The sequence below is a fragment of the Phocoena sinus genome, chromosome 15, assembly GCF_008692025.1.
Source record: "Phocoena sinus isolate mPhoSin1 chromosome 15, mPhoSin1.pri, whole genome shotgun sequence".
NCBI classification, from domain to species: Eukaryota; Metazoa; Chordata; class Mammalia; order Artiodactyla; family Phocoenidae; genus Phocoena; species Phocoena sinus.
Genome location: NC_045777.1, coordinates 59,875,434 through 59,902,269, shown reverse-complemented (window position 1 = coordinate 59,902,269; position 26,836 = coordinate 59,875,434). Strand labels below are relative to the sequence as shown.

Below are 26,836 nucleotides of genomic sequence, written 5' to 3'. Positions count from 1 at the left end.
TCTCCCTCTCCAACCTCTCCCTGCCCCTGCTCCTCCAACTCCCCAGAAACCCCAAGCCCCCCCTAGCCTGGCCAGGACACCCCAAGCTACCAAAGCCTGACAAGGGCACCCCAAGGCACCCCAACCTGGCCAGGGCACATACTCAATAGTTTTCAACAAACTGAGTCAGCATCTGGCTGGGGTTGAGGAATGAGTCCCAATTCCTTTGAGTAGTAGATGACACACTTAAAAATTAGGTGAAAGCTCTGGAAAGGCCAGAGTGCAATTTTTGAAAGCATGCCTTTTAATGAGGCTGCTTCCTAGTGTCTGGCATACAGCTGGTGTTCATGAATATTACTTAAGTGGAAGAAGGAATAAACTGCAAGACTTAAACAAGCAAACGCAGGGCATCGGTCAGTATGTGTCTGCATCTGAGGGCTTTCATAAAGACCTCCCACTAAGGATGACTCACAGATAAGGTAAATGGTCTTAAACGACCCAGTAAGAAACGGAGGGGTAAGGGACAGCAAATAGCAAAATGTGCTTCATTATCTCTGCTCTGTTCCATTTAAGGGCTATCTCATACCTAGCTTTGGCTCAGAGCATTCAGGCTGGGTCTTAGGAAAAGGGACTCTGGCTGCCGTGAGAAACCATTCTGTATGCTGTAGGTTCTGTGTACCCGTTTTGGGGGGACTCACTCCAAAAATGCTCCTACTCAGAAATGTACTTTATAGTATTGTGGTTTTTAAACCAAATGCAAGCCCAGTGGTGCTTCCCACACCCTCTGGTTTAATTTTCTTACTGCATCAAATCAAAGCTCTGTGTGGGTAGAGTGTAGATTTCTCAAAAGGTGATGGCGTGGTCCACGGATCAGCTGCAGGAGAGTCACGTATCTAGACGTGCAAATCTAGAGCCTCAACCCAGATCTCCTGAGAAGCGTATTTAATAGGCGCTCCAGGAAAAGCCTCTGCACACTAGTTTAAGAACTTCATAAGGCAAAGAAGAGGGATTTGGAAGAAAATAACCCAAATTCATTTCCACCCCAGATCCATGGACAAGCCCCCTTAAGCTCTCCTGAGCCTCCAATAATGAATTTTTTTAAATAGAGGGAAAATACCTACTCATCACAGCGTTACTGAATCAAATGTGAATATACTTGAACTTGCTTGGAAAGGGTAAAGGGTTAAACATATACTATTCATTTGAAACATATAGTGAATGGAATGAATGACTGTAAAAGCCAGGTGCTGGGGGAACAAAGCTGAGAAGAAGTGAAAAGGCAGAAGGCCAGGGCAGACATAACTCCACGTAATGAGATGGGTTCTGGGAGACACGAGTAATATCTGTATGAAAAGGGTGATGAGCCCTCACATCAAGACACGATTAACTCTGCAATGGCAACCCCCAGACTGGTAACTGTTACAGACCTAGCAGGAATGAGGCAAGGCATGTTATCCAAAAAAAAAAAAATCAACATGTTGAACCTGATCGAGTACAAAAGCTCCAAAGAAAATTCAAGTCTTTATGATATTGCTAAGCAAGCCAAATCCAGACTCCAATCTTATCTCTCTCTCTCTGACACAGGAAAATAACTACCATTGACTGAGCACCAACTATACACCGGGTGCCATACTAGAAGCTTTGCAGTCGTTGTTTTGGAAAATCCCCACAACAGCCCTCGTGACATTGGTGTGATTTCCTCTTACACTGGTGTGGCGTTTCCTCTTCCAGATGGCAAAGTAACTCCAAGAGGTCAAGTCATGGAGGGTGCACCTGAAGTCAAATCCAGGTCTGGTTGACTCCCAAGACCTGTGAGCGTGGAGCATCCACCTCTCTGTTAAAATGTCCACACTCTGAGAGCTCATTTTTAAGAAAGTCTTGTAATGGTCAGTTGGTTGAAGTTTGCAAGACCCTTGAGCCAAAGTTAATTAACTATCCCTTCTTCAGGCTGACCTGAGAAACATTTTAGTAGAGGCATGACAGTTAAAGTGCAGGCAAACTGCACAGGGAGGAAGCATATAGCACTACTTTATTTAGTGAGATCTTGGTCAAGCGATCATTTTTCTATCTACCTGTATTTCTGATTAAGAGTATTAATAATAATAGCTAAAATCTACTCAGTACTCACTCTATGTAGGCATTATGCTAAGATGTCTACATGGACTGCCTCATGAGGTAGGCACTGTCAACTAACCTCATTCTACAGATGAGAAAACTGAGGTACACAGAGATTAAGAAATTTAACCAGAGCTGGGGTTGGCCCCTGATCAGCCTAACTCCATAGCTCTGATTCTCTGCCACTCTGACGTTCTGTTGCTTTCACCCCTGGCCTGATGTGACTCAATCGAGCTGAAGGTTCACTACCTTGCAAATGTTTCAAGACTCTAGACATAAAACTCCCTAAGTACACAAACTGATACAGTATTGCTAATAATCTGGCAAGTAAGTCTTATAATATTATGCATTTAGCAAGAATACAGAGCAGGGTTTTCCATTTAATTGATCTTCTGGAACCCTAGGCAGCCCCGTTCTTCTAATTCATCTGCACGTGCACTCATCCCATGCTGAGTGTCTGCTATGCCAGGCACAGGGGCGATGAAGATGAAAAGGTGTAGCCCCCTCCCCACCCAGGCTCCCTCTGCCCCTCACCTTCAGCTGTTTGACCTTCTCTTTTCAGCATCTGGACAGCTCCCACGTATTTCTTCAGTTGGACTTTGAGCACCTCGTTTTCTCTGCAGGTACAAGAATGTTAGAAAAATATATTTAAAAATTGGCAACTTAGACCCAAGGAAGGAGGAGAATCTGTGTAAAGAAAAATACACAACGTGCATCTTATAAATATTAATATATTCTCTGTTTTAGAGATCATCGCTGGAAAAGACTATGTTAGCAAAGGCACGTTTGCAGAATGTCTTCGAGAACTGTTCATTCGTGATGGAAATAAGCATTAATTGGTTGCGGTGCCCACAGATTCAGGATGCTGACATGTGTTGCCCTCAGGCTATTTGAATCAATCTGTTAGATGCCTATTCTGTGCCAGGCACTCTGTAGTATCCTCTCCATTTACAGAAGCACATAATAGGTACTGTTTACTTGGGGAACACTCAGTATTTTTATTAACTACTACATGTATTGAAAACTTCCTATTTGCCAGGCATCACATGACATCTTTAAGTATCTCATTTAATCCTTCCAAGATATATATTATCACAACACCCACTTTACAGATGAGGAAAGTGAGGTATAATGAGGAGAAGTGGCTGACCAACTCCAGCGGCACCCCATGTAAGACTGCAGAATGAAACGTGGAACTCAGGTGATGACAAGACCCCACTCTACTAAATTCACTCCCCAGGTACCCCAGCTGTGGAACAAGACATGAGGGTCAGAGAGAAAACTACCATTTGTCGAGTATTTACCCACATAGCTCAGACTTTACACATGTGACCTCACTGAATCAAGCACACGTGTATTCATTCACCCATTCTTCATTCGATGGTAACACTGAATAATGTTAAGTACCTAACGATATGTTAGGCACAATGACCCTGTAGAATTCTCCTCATTTTGCAGAAGAACTGGGGCATGGAAAAGGTCACATGGCTAATGCCAAGGTCATACGTAAGGCACACGGCCCGGACACAAGCCCAGGTCTCTCTGCCTTCTCTTGTCTCTTTTGGGATTCAGAACTGGTTTCTCACTGGCTACTCCAGAGACAGGTGCCTCTTCCACATCTTTTCTTCCTGCTCCTCCCTCAACAAGGTCTTGAGCCTGTGTGCTCTTACACATGCTGGAATATTTCCTCACAAAGAAAAGAGCTTTAAGATTGGATGTCTTTTATGATTATAAAAAATAAAATGCTCATTGCAAAATACTCAGACCATCAGAACACATTTAAGAAGAAATGTAAAAAATCCACTAAAAATTCAACACCTTGAAATAAACCCCACTATCATTTTTCTATCTGTCCTATCAGCTCCCTCTCTAGGCATGCACACACATACACACACACACTGTATATAATTATTCACAGATGAAACACCTTTCACACTCTTCTAAACTTTTTTGTTTGAAGTCTTTTTTCCTTTGTTTACTGTCACACTCATCCTTCCCCATGGTAACCAAGGTTAAAAACCTGGTACACACATTTCACGCCTCCTCCATGCTCACATAGTCACTACAAACCTGGTACACTTAAACAGAGTTTACTTTATGAAACCAGACCCTATTATAAATTTTTCTGCTACTGGCTTATCTCATTTAACAATTCACCACGGTAAGCTTCTGACTCCGTCTATTTATGGATGGAGATGCCATTCCTTGGTACGAATATGCCACACATTTGCTCAGTGGAAAAACTGCAGACTGCCCATCACAGGTTCTGTCTGTCTTCGATGCACCTGACTATCCCTCAGCCCACAGAGACAGCACTTTGTGTTTTGCTTTTCTGCCCTGTATTTGTCAGAAAGAACATAGGTACCAACTGCAGACACTACCATATACTTAGGTGTCGCCTGAGATCTGTGCATTCATCTCAGAAGCTTGAGAGAAAGTAAAACATGGAGTCCCTTAATTATCGCCCTCCTCCTAGATAGCCTGTCACAGGTGTTTCTATCCATGACCGCACTTTCTCTGTGATACGAAGAGTGAACGTCTGAAGCTAAACAACTAACAAGTCTTGAGAAGGTTTGTGGGAGGGAAAACACTCCCTGACGGACATGCTGGTACAGCTGGTTTTCTTGGATCCCCTAAGCCAGATCTTGTCATTCATCCCAACCTGCTGCTAATCCCCACATGTGAGTTCCAGGCACATAGTACCTTAAAACAAGGGAGAGAAAGCAACTCATGTGCATTTCTGTATGGCCTAATTTAACAACGGTTCATGCAGAATGTTGTCCGAGAGGCAGAAGAGGCAGGATCATTCAGGCAGACTGACAGGTGGGTCGTGTCCGGCTGCCAGGTCGCAGCTCGTTTGCTCACACCATCCAGGCCCACCCTCAGCTGCCTAGTTCACCTTCAACTCTGTAGCCAGCACTAAGGTATTCAAGTGGCTGCTTTTCTTCTGGTTTGGAGCCATCTTTTAATAGCATCTTACGACTATCTAAATATCAGACCTAACAGATAAAGGCCAAAAACTTTAATACAAATCCAACTTCCAACAAAATGATGAGATGTCATGGAGAATATACCATGGACGGACATCTTTAGGAACATAAATTCATCCCAGCCAACTTTGTGCCAATGAACTTGTTTGCCTTTTATGGGAAATGAACTTTCAGGTCAGTAGAACTACTCCTGACTCAAACACCTGGAGGGTACACTGACCACCCCAAAGAGGCAACTACCTCCTGACCCCAGGCAAGATGAGGCCTTTTACGTTTTAATTTTTATTTTGAAGTAATTATAGATTCAGAAAGTTGGAAAGATATTACTGAGAGATCCTGTATACCCTCGGCCCAGCCTCCCCCAATGGTTACATCTTCCGTAACTAGGGTCCGATGGCAAATCCAGGACTCCGACACGGTCACATCGTGTGTGTAGTTCTATCCAGCCTGGTATTTTAACTGATGGTCATAACAATCTGCGATGGGATACAGACTCAGATGACCAGAGCAGGCAGACAGATGAGGACCATGAGTAACGCAAACCAGCCATAAGACAAGAGGGTCTAAGGGGTGGGAGCTGTGGCCAACCAGAGAGTTGTGGTCCCACCAAAAGGTATTTTTTAAAAACGTAACATGCTAATGGCCCAAGAAAATAATTCCCAGGCTCTGAACGACTAATTTGCAACCAGCAACAGGACTTTAATTTGTAGACGGAGGACCATATAGAATGTACCATTCCTGGTGATCAAGTAAGAATGCCATTTTATTTGCCACCTCATGATTCAACAGGATGGGTCAATAGTTAAGAGCATCCTAACTGTGAAAGGCCTCAGAAACCCTCCGAGTGTGTGAACGAGATCAGGATTGTGGCTGAGGCTCATCCCAACAGGGGTCTTCAACCCAGCACAAGTCACATCACGGGTGCCCGTTGGTCTGAACAGGCGAGAGGCAAGGTGAGCAGAGCGGATCAAACCCTGCCCAGGGTCCCGAGGCATCAGCACCCACCACAGGCCCAGGCAGTCCGGCTTCAGAGCCTGGGTGCCTATCGTGTGTGTGTGTGTGTGTGTGTGTGTGTGTGTGTGTGTGTCCTGGGTGCCTAACGTGTGTGTGTGTGTGTGTGTGTGCCCTGGGTGCCTATCGTGTGTGTGTGTGTGTGTCCTGGGTGCCTATCGTGTGTGTCTGTGTGTGTGTGTGTCCTGGGTGCCTATCGTGTGTGTGTGTGTGTGTGTGTGTGTGTGTGTGTGTGTGTGTGTCCTGGGTGCCTATCGTGTGTGTGTGTGTGTGTGTGTGTGTGTGTGTCCATCCCGGGCTACGCACCCAGGTGGGACTGACCAGACTCATCTCTGAGTGCAGTCACAGGGCTCTGACTTTTAACTTTTTTGCTTGCTGTTGTTCAGCTATGTTCTCTAATTGTCCATAACAAAATAATGTTTGAAAACAAAAGAACACTTTCATTGCCTAGTCTCTTAAAATTGTACACTTAAAGAAAATGCTAAGAGGGACGATGAGGTTGCTATGGGGCAGGGCCCCCCTCCGCCTGCTCCCCTCTGGGGGGAGGCACCGCCCACCTCCACGAGCCTGGGAGGATGAGACCTCTGCGGGAGGCAGCACAGATGGCTGCAGCCCCGTGAGCCAGATCTTAGGGCAACTCTCTCTTCTCCACTTCATGCGGTGTCCTCCTCCCCGGCTCTCGGGAGTACACAGCCCAGGTGATCACCCATGACACCTGGCTCTTTCTGCAACCAATGGAGTCTTTTAATCAAATCCTAACACTCCATCTGAAAAACCATCTAGAAAAGCTGGGGGAAGGGGTGCTTTGTTGAAAAGGAACTGTCAGTGCTCAGAACAGCTGGGCTCTCCCCAAGGATTTAGCCTTTCAGCTGCAATTTCCACATCTGCCTCAAAGGAGGATGTGGATGGGGGATGCCCTCAGCGACTGCTTTACAAGGCTGAAGATGAGAAAGCCATGGGGCGAGGGGGGATAGGGATGAGGTCCAGTCTTTATTTCGTGGCCCAGGCAACTGCGTGGAAATCCAACCCCACTAGGGAAGATAACCCTGCAGAAACACCCCTCCCCGCCGCCTCTTTAGTAATCATCCAGTTCTTTCAACTCTGAAGGGCAGTGGGATCCAACTTCCTCGCAGTTCAATGAAAGGAGAAAAAACGCCAAGAGAATGAACTAAAACAGAATCTCCCAAACGTGGTACATGCCCAAGATCATTTAAGGGGTTCACAAAACTTTTTCTATTTTAACACTTAAGCATTTCTTCCGGTATGTTTTTTAAAAACCTATTTTCCATTAATGGCAGTGATATAAAGAAACCTTTGGAGGGGCTTCCCTGGTGGCGCAGTGGTTGAGAGTCCGCCCGCCGATGCAGGGGACATGGGTTCGTGCCCCGGTCCAGGAAGATCCCACATGCCGCGGAGCGGCTGGGCCCGTGAGCCATGGCCACTGAGCCTGCGCGTCCGGAGCCTGTGCTCCGCAACGGGAGAGGCCACAACAGTGAAAGGCCCGTGTACCGCGCCCCCCCCAAAAAAAAGAATCCTTTGGAAAGAAATGTGAAGGCTTTCAAAAGTGAGTGGACTGAAAGACAAATATTAAGGAATGAGTAACATGGGCGGTACACACGAAGACGGTACACGTGAAGGCACTGCACAGCGACAGACCTGAGGAAGAGAATCTTTGCTTTACATAAAATAAGGTTATAAGGAGAAGATATTTTCTTACAGTGTACTTCCCACACTGTATTCCCGGGGATGACAAACGGTTCTCAGGCAGGGACAGGAGAGTAGAGTTAAGTATGTTTAGGAAACGATGGCGCTAATCAACATTAGGAAAGTTCCCTCTCCCTCCCCCTCCTCCCCAGGGCTCCTCAAGCCTTTAATATATTTATGTACACTGACCACCTACTAACTCCTCAAACCTCACAGTTTGTGAAATGCTGCATTTCACCTTGGGCAAAGCCCTCTATGAGCGGGAGAGAAATCTCAGTGGAAAAGAACCACGTCTATGTTAGAAAAACACTGCCCACGTGGACTGTGGCAGAGGTGGGCATTTGAGATGTTTATACCTCCTTGAAATCCCTCTGTGTGAGTTAAGAAGTGAGAAGCAGTTCACTGCCAAGACCTCCTACGGGTAAAACTGGGGCCTCATTCAAAACCTCCCTACATGTGTAATAGGAAATACGCTTTTCTACCCACAACACGAGAGTATCTGCCTCCGAGTGGGGCTCTGAATGTTCAAGATGTTGCAGACACAACGTGCTCTCGTTCAACCTGCATGGCAACTCTGCGAGAGTTATTACTCTCATTATACAGAGGAAGGAACTGATGCTCAGAGAGGCTCAGCAGTCGACCAAAAAATTCACGCAGCTGTACAAGGCACGGCCACAATTTGCGCTTAAGCATCTCCAAGTCCACGCCCTCCTTCCTCCTCCCTGCCACATACTTGGTCTCAGTGGATCATCAACAGCGCCTCACAAGGTTGGTTTTAACTGGGCTCATTTTGCAGATAGGAAAGCTGAGGCCCACAGAGTGAAACAACATACACACACACCTGGGATTCCAACCCATGTCCTGTAACTCCAAAGGCTCTGCTGGGTTCATATAAATCTAGGGAATTAAATGAACTGGATAAAGTTGAAAACTTAAAGCCTTGAAAGAGTCCATTGGGAAATGAGGGCGGATAAGCACGGGTCTGCAGAATCTCTCGGCTGGTCAGACTGCTGTGCAAATGTGAGCGGGATTCTCCTGATCAGCAAGCTTTGTTCAGAGGTTAAGGAACTGTCCTAGGGTTACACAGCCTCTGCTGCCCATCAGCAGACATCTCACAAATGTAAGCAGTTGGTCCGAGGTGAGCTTTTTCCAAATATGAATCAACAGCCTCAAGAACTGTACACCTTTTGACCCAACAACTCCACTTCGAGAAAACTATGCCCAGGAAATAAGAAGGAGCAAAAGGCTCAAAACATAAACATGAAGGCTTCCCTGGTGGCGCAGTGGTTGAGAGTCTGCCTGCCGATGAAGAGGACACGGGTTCGTGCCCCGGTCCGGGAAGATCCCACATGCCGCGGAGCGGCTGGGCCCATGAGCCATGGCCGCTGAGCCTGCACGTCCGGAGCCTGTGCTCCGCAACGGGAGAGGCCACAGCAGTGAGAGGCCTGCGTACGGCAAAAAAAAAAAAAAAAAAAAAAAAAATACACATGAGGATGTTGTGAATGTTATCAGAAAGAAACTGGTTACAAATTAAATGTCTGACACGGGGGGAGTGAAGAGATAAATTATGGTGTATCCACCAGTAACAGGACACTATGAAGCTGCTGAAGTTGTGATGAATATGCATGTTAATTAACACAGGTGAACATTTACAATACACCATTACATGAATGCGGCAGAGTACAAAGAAAGTATATTTACTGTAATCCCTCACATATATTTATTGGTATATGTTTGCGTTAGAAATGTATATATACCACAATGTTAACAGGGCTTATTTCTGAACGATGAAATTAGGAGAAAAATATTTAATATGCCGTCAACACACTTTACTAGCACACTAGAAAAAACAAGGTATGAAGAGTAAGGTCAGACTTACAGAGAACAAAAGCAACCCTACAGCTTAACATATACTTAGTGGTGAAAGACCGAATGTTTCCCCATGGGACTGAGAGCAAGCTAGGAAGTCTCTCTTGCCTCTCTCTCCTATTCAGCACACTACTGGAGGTTCTAACCAGTGAAATGAGGTTTCTTCTCAAAGGGCATGCAGAATGAAGGGAAAACTAAAACTGTCCCCACTGGCAGATGACCTGATTTCTTCAGAGAAAATTCCAAGAATCTACAAAAGAAAAATCCTAGAGTAAGTGACTTTTTCCAGGTCAAATCTGGAAATTAATTGTATTTCTATATATTAACAATGGACAATTAGAAAGCAATATTATAAAAAGAATCATTCATCATAGTTCCAAAAGATGAAATACACAGGTGTAAATCCAACAAAACACGTGCAGGATCTGTACGCTGAAAACTGTAAAACACTGATGCAAGAAATCAAAACAGAAGTACGTCGATGTAAATGCCAGGTTCACAGACTGTAAGACTCAAAATAGGTAAGATGTCAGCACACTGATCTATAGGTTGAATGCAAGTCCAGTGAAAATCCCAGCAGGGTATTTTATACATATACACTACCTGATTCTAAAATTCATATGGAAAGGCCAAAAAAAAAAGTACAGTAGCCAAAGTCATCGTGCACACTACCCAATTATAAGACTTTCTATGAAGCTACAGCAATCAAGGAATGTAGTAGAGGCAAATGATAGCTGTAGAACCAACAGAAAGAAGAGTCCAGAAACAAACTCATACAAATATGGCCAAATAATTTTTAACCAAGGTACAAAGGCGATTCAGGAAAAAGGATGGTCTTTTCAACAGACAGTTTGCGAACAGCTGGACACGCATACGCCAAAAAGTAAACTTCAAGTAATACTTCACATCTTATACAAATATTAACTCAAACTGGAAGACATATAAAACTATAAAACCTGAGGAAGTCTTCATGCCTAAACTGGGGTTAGGCAAAGCGTTCTTAGATTTAACACCAAAAGCATGAGCCAGAATAGAAAAAAAAGTTAAACTGGATTTGCTCTGTGAAAGACACTGTTAAGAGCAGAAGACAAGCTACAGATGGGGAGGAGATACTAACAAATCGGACAAACAATAAAGGACTTGTATCTGAAATAACTCTCAAAACAAACAAACAAAACATAACTACCCAATAAAAGGGGGGGGAAGAGCAAAAGATTTGAACAGACAATTCACCAAAGAAGATAGACAGTAAATAAGCACATGAAAGATGCTAATAATCATCATTAGTCCATTAGGTAAATACAAATCAAAATCGGTGAAACAGCACTACAAAACCTAGTAAAATAGCTTTAAAAACTTTTAATGACAATATCAAGTGCCGGGGGAATCTGGAGCAAGTTTTAACCCTCTTAACGCTGCTGGCAGGAATGCACAGCAGTTCGGTGACCCTGGAAAACAGCAGAGCAGCTTTTTATAAACTTAAACAGACACCTGTCATATGACCCAGAAACTCACTTCTATTTTTTCCTGGAGAAATGAATTTTATTGTTCACACAAAAAATCTCTACATGAATGTTTACAGCAGCATTATTCATAATCACCAAAAACTGGAAACAACTCAAATGCCCGCCCCTTGACTTGAGTTCAGACTGGTCTCACTATTTGTTTCTAACAGCAGGGATGAGCTGTCACTTTTGAGATCAGTTATAAAAAGACTATGACATCTACTTGGGATGCTCTCAGGCTCATCCCTCTCCCTCCTTTCTCTGGTCACCAGCTGCCCTGTCTTGAGGACACCTGGGCAGGCTGAAAGAGGCCCACACAGTGAGGGATGAGGTCTGCCAGCAGCCACTTGAGTGAACTTAGAAGCAAATTCTCCAAGCCCAGCAGAGCCCCGAAATGACCACAGCTCCACCCAATGTCCTGACTACAACCTCATGAGAGACCCTGAGCCAGAGGCACAAGCTAAGCCGTGTCCAGATTCTTGACATACAGAAACTCTGAGATAATAAATATGTTCTTTTAATCTGCTGAATTTGGGGGTAATTTGTTACACAGTTGATAACTAATATACTTCTACATACCTTAATTCATTTAATCCTTACAACTATTCTGTGAGGTACTTTGATCCTCAATTTGGGGCCAAGGAACAGAGAGGTAAGAATGACAAAGAGGACAAATAACATGCCGAAGGCAACTCATTCCTGACCCTGGACTCCCTCATCTGTCAAAGTCCTGCAGTCTGAGTGATTTCACATCTAGCCAACCGTGCACAAGGTGGATGTCCTTCTCTGCAGCTCCGGCTACTCCCCCAAACAATGGAAGAACACTGAGGCCTCACAGGATTGTTGCAGAAAGTATGTAATTTATTCAACAAAGGCCTTCCTAAACCCACCATGTACCAGGTATTGTTTAGAACACAGAAATGGAGGGGGGGAACAAGAAAGACTAAGTCTCTACACTCACGAAGTGACACTCACAAAGGGGAGGTGGTCAAACCAGTCAAGGAACAGGCTTCAGTTAACAGTGAGGACGATAAAAGCCAAAGCCACACATGTAAGAACAGCTAAATCCCAGAACACTGAACTCCAAATGCTGGCGAAGCCGTGCAGCAAAAGGAACCCTCAATTCACTGCTGGTGGGAATGCGAAATGGGGCCGCCGCTTTGGAAGACAGTCTGGCAGCTTCTTACAAAACTAAAATACCCGTATCACATGGTGTTTACCACAGGAGCTGAGAACACATAACCCCACAAAACCCTGCACACAGTATTTAGCAGTTTTGTTCTAATTGCCAAAACTTGGAGGCAATCAAGATGTCCTCTGATAGGTGAATGGATAAACCAACTGTGGTCCATCCGGACAATGGAATATTATTCAGCGATGAAAAGAAATGAGCTACCAAGTTATGAAAAGACATGGAGGAAATGCATACTAAGTGAAAGAAGCCCATCTGAAAGGTTACTAACTTTATGATTCCAACTATATGCATTCCGGGAAAGGCAAAACTATGGAGACGGTAAAAAGATCAGGGGTTGCCAGGGATTAGGAGACAGGGGTGAATAGGTGGAGCACAGAGGACTTTCAGGGCAAGGAAATTAGTCTGTATGATACTGTAATGGTAGACACATGTCACCCATCTGTCCAAACCCACAGAATGTCCACCACCAAGAGTGAACCCTAATGTAAACATGGACTTTGGTTAATAATAATGGATCCATGTTGTTCATCAATTGCAGCAAATGTAGCACACCAACGCAAGATGTTAATACAGGGGAAACTGGGGAGGATGGGAGTGATGTACATGGCAACTCTGGACTTTCTGTTCACGTTTAAAGCTGCTCCCCCAAAAGTCTATTAATTTCAAAATAAATAAATGGGGACTTCCCTGGTGGCACAGTGGTTAAGAATCCGCCTGCCAATGCAGGGGGTATGGGGTCGAGCCCTGTTCCGGGAAGATCCCACATGCCGCGGAGCAACTAAGCCCGTGCACCACAACTACTGAGCCTGGCTCTAGAGCCCACGAGCCACAACTACTGAAGCCCGCGTGCCGCAACGACTAAAGCCCACACGCCTAGAGCCCGTGCTCCGCAACAAGAGAAGCCACTGCAATGAGAAGCCCGTGCACCACAACGAAGAGTAGCCCCTGCTCACCACAAGTAGAGAAAAGCCCGCGCTCAGCAACAAAGACCTAACACGGTCAAAAATAAATAAATTTATTTTAAAAATAAATAAATAAATGAAGCAAGAGAAAAAGATGCAGAGTAAAGAGTATTTTAGGTAGGGTCATCTGAGAAGGTCTTTCTGAAAGATGACAAAGAGGCAAGACCTAAAGGAAGCGGACTGTGTGACAGTGGGGAAGGGGGCAACCGGAGACCTTGCAAAAATGCGGATTCTGACTCAGCTTGTCTGGGTGGAGCCTGAGACTGCATTTCTACCAGGCCCTCTGGGGATGCCAATATCACCGGACCCTGGACCATAAGGAACAAGTCAGGGAAAAGCCCCAACAGTGCCAGGCCTGTTCCTGGAACTCAGGGAGGCCAAGGAGGCTGGAACAGGGAGGAATCATGTGGGACCCCAAAGTGTGAACTTTAGTCTAAGCTTAAAGGGCAGCCAATAAAAGGTGTTAAGCAGGGGAATGGCAGGCTGTGTGGGAAAACAAAGAGTGGGCTGGAAACAGGACAAGTGTCAGACCAGAAGGAAGCTACTGTGACCATCCATCCAGGCAAGAAATGATGACGGCCAGGACCGGGAGGACTGGGGTCATGGCAGTGGAGACAGAGAGGCTATTCAGATCTCAACTCGAGGATTCCAGAAAGCCTTGCCAGCTCCCACCCCCAGCCTCAAATACGCCTGTTGGCCACCCTGCAGTTTTCTTTAAAAGCATCAGGAAAGGAAGCAAATCATTGGGAGGTGGCAAGTACCTCTCAAACCGCTTCCAGTGACTGCAATAATTAATGTTTGTAAGTCAAAGCAGTTATGCCTGCCCCACTGTCAGAACAAACAACCGGCAACCCCAGACAGCACTGCTCAAAGGATAATTACTCAAAACAGAACCGAGGAACCTGTGAAGTGCCTTTGGTAATTTGCAGGCATCAAAACATTGCAGTGAAACACACCTACAGGTATTCTGCCTTCCCCCGCCAGACACTGGCACGAGGGTACCTCACTCAAATCAACGGTCTGGTGGGTACCAAGTAGGCACTAACCATAACCACACCTGATTACTAGAAGAATGTGGCTAGGTGAGCAAGTGATCCAAAAAAATGACTGTCCCAAGCTGCCACCAACAAAAGACAGAAAGGGAGGCATAAATCCCCTGGCTCTGAGGTGTTTACAGTCACCACCAAGTTCACTGCAAAACAACACAGTCAAAGTGGAAAAGCCATTTTCCCAAAACTGTGTGCGTTCCCATTAGTGTCTTCAGACCCCCAACTCCAGCCCCACCTCCTTTTGTGGAGCATATAACCTCTCACACCTGTTGCTAAAATAAGCACATGTATTTCTGCAACGTCTTTCACAGGACACTTCTGCATTCACACCCTGTCTTCCCCACAAGTGACTGGAAGCTAACACTTGTCCAGCACTGACTGCGGAGGAGAGGCGGAAGCGGGTCAGGCAGGCTCTCAGCCACCTACAGACACAGACATCTCCAGGGAGACTCGGTAATCCTCTGGGCAGTGACAAGCAGGCAAGAGGCAGAGCTAGGATTCTAAGCCGGGCAGTGTGACTCCGGAGTCAGAAGCTGACCACTCCTCTCGACTGCCTTTGTGAAACAGGTACCCATCACAAGAGGTCTGGAGCAATAAAACCCAGGCCGCCAGCCAGCATCCAGGCAGTGAGGGTCAGGGTAGGAAGCAAAGGATGCCCCTCAGAGCGCCACGCCCAGGCCGCAGTGGGGAGCCTGGCCCAGGCTTTCCCACAGGCTACTGCTCCCCACCCCATCACACAGTGCTCTTCAGGCTGGACCCCTCCTCTCGTAGCTCCCAGGGCTCCGGAAGTAGCTCGGCAGGTCAGGTAATGGGCTAACACAGAAGCTACCCCGACCCTGGGACGTGGCCATCAGCTCCTCACCAGCGCCCACACCAGCTGGGCTCTCGCCAAGGCTGACCCAACTCTCCTATCTGCCCCAGCTCCCTGGTGAACACCTACGACTTTTGCAAGAGTCTTTTCGGAGGCCGTCTTCTCTCCGAAGCCCTTCCAGCTAACTCTAGGTCCACCATCCGGGGTTGCGACCACTCCCTCTTCTGCCCCCACCTCACCCCAGACAAGCTCCACGCTCAAGTCTAAGACTTTAATAGCCCTGGCCTGTGCTCATCTCCCTCAGCTAGGCTGTGAGACCTGGAGGAGAGAAGCTGGACCTTATCTACTCGTTTTAGCCTCTGAAACCATGGAGTAGGTATCACCATTGTCCACACTTGACCAAACAGGAAACAGAGGCTCAGGGGGGTTGGTGACAGGCTAAGGTCACTCAGGAGAGGAGCTGGAACTGGCATCTGGGCAACTTCAAAGTCCACACCCTCAAGCACTCAGCCAGGGTTCTTGCAGTGGGGTCAGAGGAAGGAGGTTCTCCTACAGTGGAATCAGCTAGAGAAGCTTATTCAGAAAGCAGGTCTCTGCAAGGCCTGCTGGTCCCTTCCTGAACTGTTCAGTGAAGGCTGCTGCAGATATGAGAAGAGTGGGCAAACACCTCAATACACTGCAGACAATGCTGTCAGAGGAGGGAGTAACAAACATGTACAGGGAGAAAACCAGAAGTCAACACCGTGGTGCTGGATTGGAATTCAAGGTGTTGGAGTAAACTCATGGAATCATTTCAGAAGCACCTGGAAGCCAGTTCAGAAGTGTTCCCACTGGACAAATCTGGGGCAATTTGAACAGCCAAACAGTGATGGTAATAGATTATGACCTACTGAATGAAACAGGAACCCAGGAATCCAAAAATGAATAAATGCAGCATTTAATGTATAATGAGATGTTTACACAGGCTCCAACTACCGCCGCACAAAATACTAATATTGCAAAGGGGAAAAGAGTAACTTCACAGTGGAGAAAGGGGGCAGACACGACCTTAATCAGGGGATCAAAGTTAGCATGATCGTAGGAACAAACTGAAGCCATGCACCACCCGCCAGGATGCTCTATGAAGAACACGCATCACCTCTGTGATATTAATACCACAGATGCAGAAACCAGATCTCATCCTGAGGAAACAACGAACAAAGCAAACTGAGGAACAGTCTGCAAAATAAACTGGCCTGTAATCGTCAAAGATGTCAAGGTCACGAAAGGCAGGGAAGGAGAGAAACTGTTCCAGACAGAAGAAACCTGACAATTACAGGCCACAAGTCAGTCTGGACTCAATCATTTTGCCAGAACAGGCGTTATTGGGACAACTGGTGAGAGCTGAATGGGAGGGGAGGAATCAATGGTAAAAACATATCGCTGTGGATTTCCTGGTTTTGATTGGTGTGTGCAATTATGAAGGAGAACATTTTGTTTGTAGGAAACGCACCCTAATATTCTGTGGTTTAAAAAAAGTGAAAAGTAGAAAGCAGACTTCCAGGTTCTGCTGTCAGCAGTCACATGCTCTGGGGTGGGCCTGGAATCTGCATTTTAACCAGCCTCCAGGACACTTCTGGGCCACGCTTGAGCCCAAGAACCACATGCTGCCCTGTGCTCTCCTGCCGCATCCTGATCAGAATGAGAACCCAGACAAGAACAATGATCCTGCCTCTAACAGTCTGCAGAAAACAGTAGTCTCCTCTCACTCACAAGATATCTGGCTACTTCTCCTTTCTTTGCAACTGTATTCAGTAAAAGGACAAGGGCCAGGGCTGCCAGGGAACTCGAATTCCAGGAAGTCTGCATTTCTCCTTGACTGCTCTCTCACTTGGGCTGTGCGGCATCTCATCTGCCAGCTGGAGAGAGTTGGGGAGCCGTAAAAAGCTTGTTTGGTTTTTAGTGCTCGCTCCCCTGTTCCCATCATTTCACTATTTCTTTGATAAGCCCCATCTCATTAGCCACCTGGTAAATTCCCCTCAGAATGGCACACTGGCCCCCACATTTCATATCCAGAGCCAGGGAAAGAGTCCAAACAACTCCAGCAACTCATGAAGGTAACTAATTGCAGATGACACACACCCAAAATATCCTGAGTACAACGGGAAAATCACAGGGTTCCAAACTTAACAGCCGGAATCATACTTGACTGTCATTTCACTCAAAACTGTTTCCAAAGTTACTTCTTGGTGCATTTATATATCAAGCAGGCAGCTCACTGCTCACTTCAGTCCTCTGTGCCATTAAAAGTGTTTGCTTTGGGCTTCCCTGATGGCGCAGTGGTTGAGAGTCCACCTGCCGATGCAGGGGACATGGGTGTTCGTGCCCCAGTCTGGGAGGATCCCACATGCCACAGAGCGGCTGGGCCCGTGAGCCATGGCTGCTTAGCCTGCGCGTCCGGAGCCCGTGCTCTGCCATGGGAGAGGCCACAACAGTGAGAGGCCCACATAATGCAAAAAAAAGTGTTTGCTTTGAGGTCAGACAGGCCTAAATGTGAATGCTGGCTCTGCCTCTGTGTGACCTTGGGTAAGTCATCTGACCTCTCTCATCCTGGTTTTAGCAACTACAAAATGGGGTGATCAGAAAGTACCTACTTCAGAAACTAGCCCATAAAAAAGAATGAAATAATACCATTTGCAGCGACATGGATGGACCTAGAGATTATCATACTGAATGAAGTCAGACAGACACAGAAAGACACATACCGTATGATATTGCTTGTATGTGGAATCTAAAAAAATGGTACAAATGAACTTATATACAAAACAGAAAGAGAGTCACAGATGTAGAAAACAAACTTACGGTTACCAAGGGGGAGGGATAAATTGGGAAATGGGATTGACATACACACACTACTCTATATAAAACAGATAACTAATAAGAACCTACTGTATAGCACAGGGAACTCCATTCAATACTCTGTAATGAACTATATGGGAAAAGAATCTAACAAAGAGTGGATATATGTATACGTATAACTGATTCACTTTGCTGTACAGCAGAAATTAACACAACATTGTAAATTAACTGTACCCTGATAAAAAACTAATTAAAAAGAAACTAGAAAGAATGAAAATAAGTGCATATGCAAATGGCAATATACACAAATTTTCGACTACACCAAATGGAGACCCCTAAACAAAAACAAAACCTTCCTGGTCTCTGCCATTATTACAAGATGCCAGCACACTGGAAAAAAGCACTGTTACAAGCTTAAGGACTATGCCTTCAGCCCTCTAACCAACCTAACCCCCAATGACGAGGCTCCCAGGAACCAAAGCTTGTCCCAATCCTTCCCCTTAATCAGCTCAGGGAAACCACTCTCCAGACTGAGAATGAATCTTTGAACCTTTTTACCTGTCCATGGAGGTACCGGTGCTCAACCCCACTGCCACTCAACAGCCCTGCCTTGGAGCACTAAACAGTTCAGACAGGTGAGTCTCAAACAAACCTCAACAATCCTTGTTTCTACACCCATTCCTTTTTGTTTGGGCCCTTTGAGAGATACCCACCCTTTTCTTCTTAGTCCCTCTGCTCCTGTTCACTCGTTGGGCTGAGATTTCCTAGAAAAATACCATGCTGGTACTACTTTCTCCCAAAAGGGGGAAATAATCCCGGAGTCTGATAACAGCAGTGACAGCAACAACCAAAATAGTCACTTGGGTAAATTAAATGATCCTAAAACATCTTTTATCTGTTCTGTTAGCAAAAGTAACTCGAACACTAGTCATTCATCCCTGTTAGATCACTTGCCGCCCTCCTCGTAGGCAAAGTCTGCAACAGATACTGGCAGACTCCACAGCGCACCTCCTATCAAAATCCAAAGAGATCCCGGAAAGCCTCTCCCCCAAATTAACCAGTACCCTATAAATGAAGAGGCCCTCTAGAGCATTAAGCTGACAATGGAGAACTGGAAAGCCCAAGGCCTTACTGTACCCTGCACTAGTCCCTACAACATCCCTATTTTACCCGTAAAGAAATCCAATGGCCGAAGATGGAGATTTGTCCAGGACCTCCAAGTGATAAATATCATGACCATCCTAGTTGTTCCTAACCCTTGTACATTACTGGGATCCATCCAGCTGGAAGCAAATTCTTCACAATAGTTCATTTACGCAGTGCCTTCTTTTGTATTCTGGTTGATGAAGGCTTCCAGTAGTACCTTTTGGTTTTCACTTGGGAGGGAAAACAATTTACCTGGACAGCAAAGCCTCAGGGCTTTACTGAAAGTCCTTCTTACTATTCACAAGTCCTGAAGACTGACCTGGATGATGTGAGGTTTCCTAGAGGCTCTACTCTGTCGCAATATTTAGACAACTTACTTCTTTGTTCTCCCTCCCAGGCCCCCTCACAGGAAGACAGCATCCATTTACCAAGACTTTTAGTCCTAAAAGGACACAAGGTCACCAAAAGAAATTGCAGTTTGTCCAAACCCAGGTTTGGTATTTGAGTCACCTGATACCAGAACAAAGGCTACACCTAGATCCAGACCGGGTTCATAGCGTCCTGAGCTTCTCAAAACCCAAAACTAAATGCCCGTTAAGAGGTTTTCTTGGGCTGGCTGGCTGTTGTCCGAATTGGATTCCAAATTTTTCTCTTACAGCAAAATCCCTGTACCCTTTTACTAAAAAAATGACCATCCCAACTCGATTCTATGGGGAGAATGGGACGACACAGCCTTTATAGCCTTAAAAGAAAGTTTAATGAACACTCCTGATATTTGGGCATCCCAAATACCAGCTTCCACCTTTCGTTTTCATGTGTGAGAAAGAAGGGGATGCTCTTGGGATACCCACTCAAAAGCACAGAGAACAGCACTGGCCCAGAAGGTACTACAGCCAACAACTACACCCTGTAGCACAAGGATACCCTCCCTGCCTTAGAGCCATCCCCGCACTGCCCTTCTGGTTAAGGCCACTGAGGAAATAGTTGTAGGATCTCCTTTGACCATTTTTGTACGCATGTAATAGAAACCCTTCTAAATTCTCACCACACACAGCATCTTTCTGGTAGCCATCTCACCTCTTCTGAGATTCTCTTATTAACCACTCCTCATATAACTCCCACTGTAGTAACCTTAACCCTGCTACTCTTCTCCCATCACCAACGAAATCGCTCACAACTGCTTAACCTGGATGAATCACCTTCTGAACACCACCACCATCCCCTACCAGGACCTACAAGAAACTCCTGAGTAATGCCGGCATCTCATGGTGTTCTGTTGGTTCTTATTTAAAATGTGACAATGGCAAATATTGTGCTGGATATGCAGCAACACTTTTTGATATAACTGAAGTGACGCCCTTGCCCTTGGCTACTTAGGCCCAAGAGGCCAATTATATGCGCTTACTCAAGCCTGTACACTAGCCAGGGGGCGAGGCTGCCAACATTTATATCAACAGCAGGTATGCTTTCAGAGAAGCCCGTGACTCTGGGATGCTCTGGAAGCAAAGCGGTTTCCTCACTTCCAGTGGAGATAAAGTCAAGAACAGTCCTTACGTTCAGGAGCTACTGGACGTCATAATCTTACCTGCTACTTTGGCTATTATTCAGATTCCAGAACATTCTAAACTTGACTCCCTGGAGACTAAGGGAAACCACCTATTGACACTTCAGCAAAAAAGGAGCCAACTGCAGCCAAACCTCTGTCATGGTCCAAAGGGAAGTTTTTCTGAATGAAAGCTTAGAAAAACTGACTATGTAAGCCCAACAATTTGCTTCAGAAAAAGAAAAACAAGATCAAAAATTCAAAAACTGCTGGTTTGACCAAAAAAGCAGCTCTGGTTCAGAGCAAATAACCACTCGGTCCTACCAGAGACTTTCAAGTTCCCATTTCTGCCCACTGTACATGCCCTGAAATCACTGGTCCACCAATAAAGTCTAACTCTTATGCATCAGTGATGGTGGGGAAGTATCAAGAAAGCTGTAGAAAGCATTTATTTTGCTTGCCCTACCTGTCCAATACACAATTCGGGGAAACCTGTCATTCCTGTTCCTGGACATTTTAAATTACCCAATGGACCATTCAAGTTTTGGTAACTGCCTTTTATCCAGCTTCCCCCATCTTATGGATATAAATACGTTCTGGCCATGGGATGTATGTTTACTCACTGGACTGAAGCCTTCCCTTGCAGACAAGCTACTGTCTTTGCTGCAGCTAAAGTCCTGCTGGAAAAGCTCATTCTCACCGGGGGAACCCCTTCTGAACTTCAGTAATCAGGGAACTCAGTACACCGGCCAAATACTATAGCAGGTCTGTGCTGTTTGGCCAGTTCTGCACCACTTTCACTGTGCTTATCATCCTCAATCCTCTGGGCTAGTCACACATACTAATGGCATCATTAAGAATAAACTGGTGAAGGGACTTCCCTGGTGGCACAGAGGTTAAGAATCTGCCTGCCAATGCAGGGGACATGGGTTCGAGCCCTGGTCCGGGAAGATCCCACATGCCGTGGAGCAACTAAGTCCATGCGCCACAACTACTGGAGCCTGTGCTCTAGAGCCCATGAGCCACAACTACGGAGCTGTGTGCCACAACTACTGAAGCCTGCGTGCAGCAATGAAGACCCAACACGGCCAAAAATAAATAAATAAAATATAAAAAAATAAAATTAAAAAAAAAAGAATAAACTGGTAAAGTCTGCAGAGACTCTCCAGATACCCTGGCCAAAAGCACTGCCACTAGTCATTCTGACTCTTAGGCCTAGCCCGCTTCAGGAATCGTAAACTCTCACCCTTTGAAATAATCACAGGATGCCCAATGTATTTAGCTCCTGATTCTTTTGATCCACAACTAACAAAGGAAAGCATGTATTCTACATTGTAAAGGCCTAACTGCTTCTATTAAACATAACCATGCTCTGGTAGAGCACTCTTTTTGCAGCGTGTTCCTGGGAGACAAAGATCCCAGATGTCATACCCTACAACCTAGAGATTTTGTATACTGAAAAAGCACCTCCAAAAGGACTCTCTCTCCAGACTTACTAGAAGGGCCCCTATCAGGTCCTGTTGACTAACCCTTGTACTGCCAAACTCCAGGGAGTAGACTCCTAGATCCATATGTCACACCTAAAGAAAGCACCGAACCCTACTGGACCTGCACACCACCCAGTAACCTTAAGCTGACAGCTTTCCCAAGATGTCCGGACCAGGCCTGTATACCTTTCTTGCAATACTGTCTCTTACCTTGCTTTCTGCCACTTTTCCATGAGAAAGGCCCTCATCCATATTTCCCAATCCCTTACAAAAGGGGGAAATCTCTCTGATCACTGGATTTGCCATCAGAAAGCTCAGTCTGTGCAAGACAGCAGTGACCCTTTGGTTCATCCCATAGGTAATTTCACTGAGGTTCAAGATATTCTTTTCTCTCCAAATTGTTCCACAGGCCCACTTTATAGTGTCAGGGTGCTGAGCCTGCCTGAAATTATTCTTTACTTCAGTTTTACCCAGCCCTGGGTGAATACTGGTATGAAAATTTCTGTGGAGTTGGCAGTGCAAGTGAGGTCATTCATAAACTGGCTGACATATCTACATATCTAGATAACTGCTCAGGGTATAACAACATAATGTCTGAGGCTTGGTTAAATAATGCTAACGCCTCTACGCCAATGAATGAGTCCATCAGATACTACCACTTCATGCAAGGGCTTTATGTGCACCCCCTGGTCACAACTTCATGTGTAGAAGTTTGGGGAATGGCCTTTATGCTTAAGCCACTCATTGCCTTGACAGCTGGAGAATACAAGGACAGTGTGCCCTTGCTGTATTCACTGTCCTGTTCTCCCTACACAACCAAACAGAAGCCTCAGATTGGTTCATCCCATTAAACCTCTATAACTACCTTAAGTGAGAGCTTTCAGGAGGCATATGTGATACTGGCTTTGCCTCTGCAGGGAGAGCTTTCTTCCCACAAATAGAAGTGAGCACCAACAAATAAGCAGAAATCTCTCTCTGACATTAGGAGAGTTAACTGTCTCCATAGCCAACACAGTTTCAGCTCAGCAATGGCCACTCAACTCATTGGATAATGGCAAACCCCTTGATTATCTACTTGCTGAGCAAGGAAGTGTCTGTGTAATAGCAAACACCTCTTGGATGTAGAAAAATGCCTTTTGGCAAGTAGAGACACAGTTACATAAAATTAAAGAATAAGCACATTGGTTACAGCAAATTTCACCTGACAATCCACCGTCTTTTGATTTATTCAGCTGGCTTCCTTAAGATCTGGGCTCCTGGTTTGGAACCATCTTGCTAACTAGGTTTGGAATGGGTTTGTTTTGTTTTTTAATAAACTTATTTATTTATTTTTGGCTGCGTTGGGTCTTCATTGCTGCGCGTGGGCTTTCTCTAGTTGTGGCGACCAGGGGCTACTCTTCATTGCGGTGCACAGGCTTCTCATTGCAGTGGCTTCTCTTGTTGCAGAGCAGGGCTCTAGGCATGCAGGCTTCAGTAGCTGTAGCATGTGGGCTCAGTAGTTGTGGCTCACAGGCTCTGGAGCACAGGCTCAGTAGCTGTGGCACATGGGCTTAGGTGCTCCACAGCATGTGGGATCTTCCTGAACCAGGGCCCAAACCTGTGCCCCCTGCATTGGCAGGCGGATTCTTAACCATTGCACCACCAGGAAGTCCCTGGAATGTTGTTTTTAATTTTGCTACGTATACTTATTGTTAAGTTCTGCACATATTGTTTGTTGAACTTTTGTAAAAATGACATGCCTAATGAGGTAATGCTAGCTCAGCATTTCAAGATAATTTCTAGTGCTTACAACACCGATGAAGCAGACTCCAAATATGAAAGTTCTCCCTACCACCTTTCCTTGTTACTCAAATGGGGCCTCACGAGGGTTCTGGTTTCTGTACTTTCCCTCCAATATGGGACATGACAACCAGAGAAGGCCCCTCCTGGCACCGAGGGACAAACCACTACATGTGGAGACCCTGACTCTTCATCAGCAATGCTTTTGAAAAAAGATCTTGATCAAAAGGGGGAAATGTGGAATTAAAGAAACCTCAGCTAAAATTAGAGTCAGGACAGGCCTGTAGGAGAAGCTCTCACATCCACCATGCGTCATCAATTACTCCAAACAGAAAGGTGTTGCCTATTTTACTATCCAGCAGGAAGAAAACTTCTTTCCACCCAATGACAGTCCAGCCAATCAGAGACTGCAGTAGCCCAACCAATGAGAAGCCTCCATACTTTGGACTCCTAAATTCCTTCAATGGGCTCTTTGATTATTAGAGGCCCTCCCAACTCCCCCCTTTTCCCCACATAAGCAAGCTCTTCAGATCTGCCTATGGTCCACCATAGTTTACATATCCCAAATTCCAATTCCTCTGGCTACTCCCAAATAAACTTCCTTCTGATGGTAAAATAACTGGCTTTATTAAAGTTAACAGAAGTATCTGGCACATAATAAGTACTAAATAAATGTCAGCTGTTATTTTTATTATTACTGTTATTATTATCATTAGTCATAAATTGTAAACTAGTGCTCCACTATCACTATATTCTAATCCAAAGAGGTCTGTTTTCCCCATGGAAGCTAAGGGCTAGGGAAGACCTAGAGTGATGTTCAAGTTGTCCCTGGAAGGATTTCCAGGTCAGGCATCAATACTGAGTCCTCTTCCCCCAGCCTGCCGCCCGGCTGACTCAATGCATTACCAATTCAACCTCACTTCCTCAAAAATACTTGTCTGATTTCCCAGACTGGTGTAGGTTCCTCTAGGGATGTGACATTTCCCACATTAACTGGGAGCTAAAGGAGCCTCTCACTGCATTAGGCTTCTATGGGAGCCAGTTTGGAGTACCCAAAGGTCCTCCATGTGACAATCTCCCTTGGGGAAGAGTGAATGCAAACAGTGTCACTGCATAAGAATGGATCCTCAAATAAACCAATCTCCCCAAAAGAGGGAAGAACAGGTAAGAGGAGTAGATATGAAACGGCAAATTGTTTGGCTAATGGGCCCCAAGAAGAATGTATATGGCATATAAGAGCAGAATACAGAGAGCACACAACTATCTCAAAAGTTTCCGAGTTATGGACCTACAGGAGGCAGGCAAGTAACATAAAGGAGTGAATCAGGCTGAGAGCAATGCATGGCAGGCATCGTGTAAGGGGTGAAGGTCACAGTAAAGAGCACATGCCTGTATGAAGGGCACATCCACAGCTCAACACCAGGCACATGGGAGGGTGGCCCCAATGTTGCCAGGTCGTCAAACTCTTCAAGAATAGCTGGAAATCTGGATTTCTCTGTGAAGTTTAGTAGTCTTAAAACACTAATTCACATTTTTAAAAAAATCTCATATGCCAAGGAAAGCACATCTGTGAGCTAAATTCCACCTGGGGCCACCACGTGCTACCTCTGCCCTTGACTTTCACCTCCTGGTATCAAGCTTTGCCAACTCTAAGACCAGAAGTCTACTCCTAGCTTGTGTCCCTTTCTTAGGCCAAGAGGAAATGGATTTAAAACTCTTGAGATCCTATCAAAAGTGCATAACCCAAATCTAAACATGAGGAAACAGCTGACAAACCCAAACTGAGGGATGTCCTACAAAGCAACTGGCCAGAAGAGGAATGAAAAAATGTCAAGGCCATGAAAAACGAAGAAGCTGTGGAAGTGTTCCAGATTAAAGGAGATTAAAGAGAAGGGACAATTCAAAGCAATGGCTGGTTCTGGACCAGTGCCTGGATCAGGCAAAGAAAATGGCCATAAAAGGCTTAATTGGCCTAACTGGAGAAAAACAAATATGGCTTGTACTTTACATAATAATACTGCATCAATGTTAAATTTCCTGAATTTTTGTCATCACACTCTAGTGATGTAAGAAACTGCCCTTGTTCTTAGGAAATACAAGTACTTAAAGGTAAAAGGTCATCATGTTCACAACTAACGCTTAAATGGGTCAGGAAAAAAGCTTACAGGGGTAAATGCAGATACAGATGATAGATAAATCTATCTCAGGTATGGCAACATATTAACTAGTTAATTTAGGTAAAGGATACATGGGAATTCTTCTACAATTCTTGTAATTCTTCAGCAAATTTAAGATTATTTGAAAATAATACGTTTTTTAAAAAGAAACTCTTGAAAAAGAAAGACTCCCGACCAATAAAACGTGGGCTTATCCTAACAGCCCACGCAGTAGGGTTGCAAGGGTTAAGTGAATAGCTTGTAACTGGCACTGAAAAGCCAAGAAAATTTGCTTGGTAAATACAAATACAGCATATTAAAGAGCATGTGGGAATAACAAGGTCCAGCCACTATTATTACTTTGATAAATATTGTGGCTCAGACGGGTGCAGCTCACGAAATCCACCCACCTCCTTTGTGGCAATGCTGGCAGGACCACTTAGAACCTAGAAGACACTTTGTGCCGCGTTCGGGAATAGGGGTGTTCAATCACCATTATTATCTCACAACCCGCATATCAGGAAAGGGGGGTAAAGGCCAAGAACGGGGCTCTTTCTTTCCACGAGGCAGCATGGGGTCTGGAGATTCTGATCAGCCACAGAGGAGCTGTTGTTACTGACACAGCATTTGGACAGACAGACGTCCAGCATCGGACTACCAAGTGAAAAACTCAACTGGCTCTTGAACAAGTCATAAT

General features: G+C 45.3%; 1 protein-coding gene across 10 annotated transcripts in view; it reads right to left on the bottom strand.

Moving 5' to 3' along the window:
* SNX29 (sorting nexin 29) overlaps window positions 1–26,836 on the bottom strand; it is a 550,106-nt gene that overhangs the window by 346,165 nt on the left and 177,105 nt on the right. For all 10 annotated transcript variants that reach the window (XR_004345666.1, XR_004345669.1, XR_004345667.1 and 7 more), the window contains one exon: window positions 2,629–2,711. Coding sequence is in view for 6 of the 10 variants with exons in the window: in XM_032604205.1 (XP_032460096.1) it covers window positions 2,629–2,711 (83 nt within the window). In the remaining 4 variants the exon portion in view is untranslated. The remainder of the gene's footprint in view (window positions 1–2,628; window positions 2,712–26,836) is intronic.